General features: G+C 38.8%; 1 protein-coding gene across 1 annotated transcript in view; it reads left to right on the plus strand.

Annotated features, from left to right (window-relative positions):
- The window catches only part of LOC142149957 (hydroxylysine kinase-like), a 73,125-nt gene extending 67,345 nt beyond the window's left edge, over positions 1–5,780 (plus strand). Inside the window, exon 5 of the mRNA XM_075205233.1 lies at positions 4,918–5,780. Within this exon, the coding sequence (XP_075061334.1) occupies positions 4,918–5,387 (470 nt within the window). The 3' untranslated portion in view covers positions 5,388–5,780. The remainder of the gene's footprint in view (positions 1–4,917) is intronic.
- The last annotated feature ends 220 nt before the right edge of the window (positions 5,781–6,000 follow it).

Here is a 6,000-nt window from a genome sequence, read left to right on the forward strand (position 1 = left end):
TGGTGAAATGGAGGGGATATGGGAGAAAATGTTTGAGAGCCGACAGAAAATGTTCATATCTATAGATTAACTAGACACTTCGATCTAAGACAGACTATTACAATTACTTTCACCAGATATAACCTGACACCATTTATTCTACCAGATTCTCGTTCTCCCTGGTCTCTTCTCTTCCCCACCACTATGTATTCTTGCTCCAATTAGGCTGCTTCATTCTACAATCAGACCAATACCACTGCCTTTGACTCTGCCACCCCTGCTGCACCCTTCAGTGGCCCCCACCTCAACCTTGGCACTACAAGCTTACCTGCTATCTTCAAAAATTCTCCCGTAGCACGGAATGGCTCTGGTGGAAGTCATGCACGTCTAAATCCTCCAACCCCCATCGCATCTTTGCCACCTTCAACTACTGCCTCTCTCCCACTCCCCTCCTCACTTTCAGCACTTTTATTTGCTACCCATTTCATCTTCAAAATTGAGTCCATACATCATGACATCTCCTCCCATCAGTCCCCCTCAACCACCATCTTCACCCTCCCTACCCACCTTGTCCCCCATTCCATCCTTTTCTGTGGAGGCTATCTCCACTTCCTGCTCCCCACTATCACCCACATTCACTAGCCCACCCACCTTCTTTTCCTTCACTCCAATATCTGCAGATGAATTCCACACTCTTCTATCCTTATCACCCCCCTCCACCTGTAGCACTGACAGGGGCAGGCTGGGTTGGAGGGCAGGGGGGCATCTGTCCCCCGGGTCGGTACCATAGTGTGCTAACTTGGGCTAAGTCACTGGACCACCTGCATTTCTTTCCCATTAAAATAGGCTGCTTAATCGAGTCTTGCCCCCCGGGCTCAAATTTGCCAGCCCTCCCCTGGGCACTGACCCCATCACTCTCACCTACGCTGCTTCCTCTCTTTTGAGACCTGCTCCAACCTTGCCCACCTCCTCAACCTATCCCTATCCTCTGGTATTGTCCCCGCCTCCTTCAAACATTCTCTCATCTCTCCATACTCAAAACAATGTCCATTGACCTTGCCTCTTTAATTACCACCCTATCTCCCTCAATGCTTTGGCCTCCCAAATTTATGAAATGGGTTGTCTCATCCCTCCTCGATGCACTCCAATCCACTTTTCGCTCCATCCATTCAACCAAAACTCTCATCACTAGGGTCACTAAATACATTCTCTTCACTACACCTAAGGGACACTACAGCCTAACTTATCTTTCTTGACCTGCCTTTCTGCTTCCTTTTATACCGTTTATCACTGCCTTTCGCAAACTCTCCAATCTATAGGCTAATGTAATCCTGTAGTCATCTGGTTTTCTTCGTACCTCACCAAGCACCCCTTTTCTATCTCTACACCTGACTCTACATCTCTCCCTCATCCCTCACCCGTCGCGTACCCAAAGGATCTGTTCTGCTACGCTCTTCTCCATCTACACCTTCTTACTTGTTAACCTCATTAGATCTCCAATACCACCTCTATGCTGATGACACCTAAATCTATCTCTCTTATGTCTCATGTATCTGCTGTCTCTTGACTATTTCATCTTTAATGCCCCAGCACTTCCTTAAACTCAATGGGCCTGATTCATTAAGGAAAGTACGGCAAAAAATGAATACTTTTCTCCTAAACAAAACCAAATTACAATTCGAGGAGTGCAAATTAGTTTTGTTATTTTGCACATAAGTAAAATACTGGCTGTTTTCTCATGTAGGACATTAATTTTTACACTGAAATTTGAAGTTGATCTAGGACATACACTACTGAAATTATAAATCTGTCCCCACATTTTAAATTTACCTCCCCCTCCAATGCAACATGGTTTTGCCAAGGTGAAAAGTTACTACATTTTTTTGCTTTACTTCCTTAATGAATCAGGCCCAGTATTTCTAAGACTTAAATATCCCCCCCACCACTACCAGTAAGTTCAAAACAATGAATGACTTAAATGTGTTTGAAATGTAGTAATATGTTTTTTCTTACTATTAGACACAACTCTGACTCAAAAATATCTTCTCTGAATCTCTATCCCAGTGATTCTTAGGAAACATTCTATTGTCCAGCAAAGCTTTGGAGACACCGTTGACTTATTTAGGCCAAACCCCTGGCAATTAGACCACCACCCTGAACCTGATCAGTTAATAAAGCAGAACCAATATGACCATCAACTACAACTACCAATAACATTGTCCCGTATTGGTTCTCAAGTGGGACTAAAAAAATCCCAATTATGCTGTTGTTTGTAGGAAATCTTTTTGTTTGTTGCACTTGAGAATCAACCTCAACCCTTTACATATTACGCAGCATAATACAATATTTTTCTGTGTAATCGTCAGGCCCTATTGCTATAGACTTGGTTGGTTAAGTAGAGCTTTGGGGATTAATTCACTATATTATTATACCTGTTGAATATAACATGTTTCAGTTTAATTTCACTCCTTGTTTATTCTGATTAGGGACCATCCCACAATATATTTTGACTATAGTTTTATTTAAATTTAGCCAAGATAATTAGATCTTACCTGTCAATGTGCCTTCAGTTCATATTACTTTCTTACCTTATTCCCCCCTTTTAATTTATTTCATGTGACCTGCCCCACCTACATTCAATTTTACTTCTCATATTGTACCATATGTATTCACGCATGCAAATCTTCAGCACCCACTAGGTGGCAGCATTATTGCACTGCACCTACTGTAGGCCATGGTACAATATTGATTTCTCAACATTTGAGTGTCTGTTGCCTACATGTGGCAATAATGATGTGCTATAATAGGAAGCACATCAGACATATGTAGCAAACACTAATTTATTGTTGCCAGGAACATGGCCAGTTTTCAGAGGTTAACCCACCTTCATCAAGACAAACCATGATGAAGTGCACAAGCTTGACAATGGTCAACAAATAGGTGAATTGAGAGGACAGCATTTACAGGGTACCTGGGTAAATAGAAAAGCATAGGCTACAGTTGCAATGGCGACAAGAAACATTTGGCAAAATACACAGTATATGTTTTTTAGCTAGTGATTTATTAAGAATTTGTTGAGGATAAAATCAATATTCTCAGGATCATGTTTGATTATTGAAGAACTTTTGAAAATTATTATGGAATAAGTTAGTTCTTGCTGAGGAAAAAAGTTAACTCATTAACAATAACGTTCTGAAAGATTAAATACTACAGTTATATTCAGTTAAAAGTATGCTATTGATTATGAATTTATGACAATTTAAAGTACACCTGTCTCTTCCACACATTGGAGGCAGCTTAAGCAATGTTAATGAGAATGTATTGAACAGAAATAGGAAATAATTACAGCCGAAGAGTACCATTTCATATTTTAATACAGCTGTCATTTTATCTTTCTATGATTTTGTAACAGGGCAGATGGTTGGCACCCCAGAAGTAGTGTAAGGAAGGATTCTACAGGCCTGGTGGTATGGTAGAGAGGCGAAGGTTCCCCAGTAGTGTTGGAAATAAACAAGGAACACAGGGCTAAAACTGCTTAAACTAATGGGTTTATTCTCTTTGCTTGTGGCATAAGGTTTTACCACAGCAGCAGATTAGTAGAGGTAATGTAGGGAAGTAATACCTCAATACCATCAACATTCAATGTTATTCAACATGTCACAAAATAAATAGCATTTTAGAAATCTTGGTTCACCAATATGCAAACATAAATCAACACCACACATAGGTCACTGAATAAAGATATCCCACTTTACATTTAGGCACTGTGCTTTAGTGAAATGGATTTCACTGGATAGATACTTTAGGAGACAACCAGTTGCTACAAGTTAAAAAGACCATTACACTAAATGCTGCGGCAGCAGATAATATAGACCAATCAATCACAATCTTTTAGTGCAATTATACAGATTATAGTTATCACACAAAAATCAGTAGAGATGCAACAAGGATTATTCCAGGAGGTTCAGGTTAGATGCTTTAGAAGAAATGACTGTAGACTAGCGTCACTTTATGATATACAAAACCCAAGTGGGTAAATTGTAATCCACAGATTTAAGCAAAGTTTCAGCTGACACATGAAGCTTATTTACTTGTTAAAGTTGAAATCAGTAACCTTGATGCATGCGTAACTCCTGAGCTCCTGAGCTCCAGTATAAAGACCTCAGTGTCCATTTAGCAATCTGTCTAATGGAATAAGCAGCTCTCTCCAAGCAACTGTAGGGGTAAACAACTTGCAATTCTCTCATCATCAACCATTTTAGGCAGTTTCACAACAGAATCAAACTTCTGATGCAATATAGACAAACTACTGGTGAATGATTGCTCTCTGTGTCCCAGTCAGCTTGCAGATAACTTTAAATACAGCAGATTTGACTGCAACAAACTCTTCCTTTAGACAATGCTATAACACCTCACAATAGCAATACTGCAATCCCGGTAAGTGGTTTTAATATCACAGTTTGATGTTTTACTTAAATAACTTAAACATAGCAAAGCAAAATAAACCTATATGGAAGTTAGGTCTTTTCCTATACTGCAAAGGTGCTTCTTTCTGGGCTGGCTGCAAACATTCCTCAGGACATCAATTCAGCCATGGCATTCAGTGGCTCTTTGTGGGAAGATCCTCTATTAGCTCAGCCAACAGTCACACATCACTTCTCTCCCTAGCCAGTCCGTGTTTGGCTCCTCCCCTTTTCACGCAAGAATATCCTGGAACTTTCTAGTTCATTCACTGCAGTTTACCCATCCCAAAATAGCAGATGCAATTTGCATTTAACTTCCCAGAGGCACTCTGGGGAACTCTAGTTTTATGAATGAGTACATACAGTAATATACCTGTGATTTGCAGGGTATTACATTTTGGTAAAATGTAAATGAAAATTTGAGCCGTTTTAAATAAAAAATAAATTTCATGCCAATTTATTTCCCTCCTTCTAGGCATAAATCACGGAGACCTCAATGACTACAATATCTTATTACAAAAGACTAACTTATCAGATGGATGCACTAAGGAACTGTACAAAGTTTCAGGAATTTTAGATTTTGGTGACATGAGCTATGGTTATTATGTTTTTGAAGTAGCAATCACTATAATGTACATGATGATTGAAAATCCTGACCCTATTTCTGTAGGGGGATATGTACTTGCAGGATTTGAAAGCATTGTTCCATTGACAAGAGAGGAAAAAAATGCTCTGTTCACTTTAGTGTGCTGTAGATTTGCACAGTCTCTAGTAATTGCCAGGTACAGTGTCCTACTTTGCTCAGAGAATGAAGAGTATCTCATGATAACTGCAAAAACTGGATGGAAGCATTTAATAACACTGCTTGATATGGGCAAAGAAGCTGTGGAGAAGATATGGTATAAAATTGCAAGATCATACAGTGATAAAATAAATCAGAACTAATTGTTGTATTCTGGATGATGAATGGAACAAAATAAAAATTACAATAATGCAGAGAAATTAAAAGGAGCAGGAGATGACCTGAAGACAATACAAAGCATATCAGGATTAATATTGAAACAATGTTGTATTTCATATGCCTAAGAAAAGCTTGGAAAGAATGTTTCTATATTTGGTTAAAATGAATCACATAAGATAACACCCTTGTGCATGAGCTACAATGTATAATATATCCCTTCTAAGCTGACATTCCCAAGTCAGGAGGGTACAACAAGCTGTTTTTTAAAATAAAATCAACAAGAAAATACATGTGCCAAGCCATTCTTAACAGAGCCACAAAATCATAGCCCTCAGACCAAAAAGATTTGTTTTCATAATAAAGCAACTTCCTACTTATGCTGATATGTCTTCTTACAGTTCTGTTGTATGTTACATATTAAATACACTCTATTAGCTCTTTATTTAGGTAGAAACAGCTTACATGATCTTGAGAATAGAGTTTAATGACCCCATGTGGAAATTTCTTGCATACACTAGTTGAATGAGTTTTCTCAGATCAAGAACTGTTTAGAAGTCTAATGACTGTTTCTCCACCAGAAGGAGTTTAGATAAGTTG

Source organism: Mixophyes fleayi, chromosome 4 (genome assembly GCF_038048845.1).
Source record: "Mixophyes fleayi isolate aMixFle1 chromosome 4, aMixFle1.hap1, whole genome shotgun sequence".
Classification (NCBI taxonomy): domain Eukaryota; kingdom Metazoa; phylum Chordata; class Amphibia; order Anura; family Limnodynastidae; genus Mixophyes; species Mixophyes fleayi.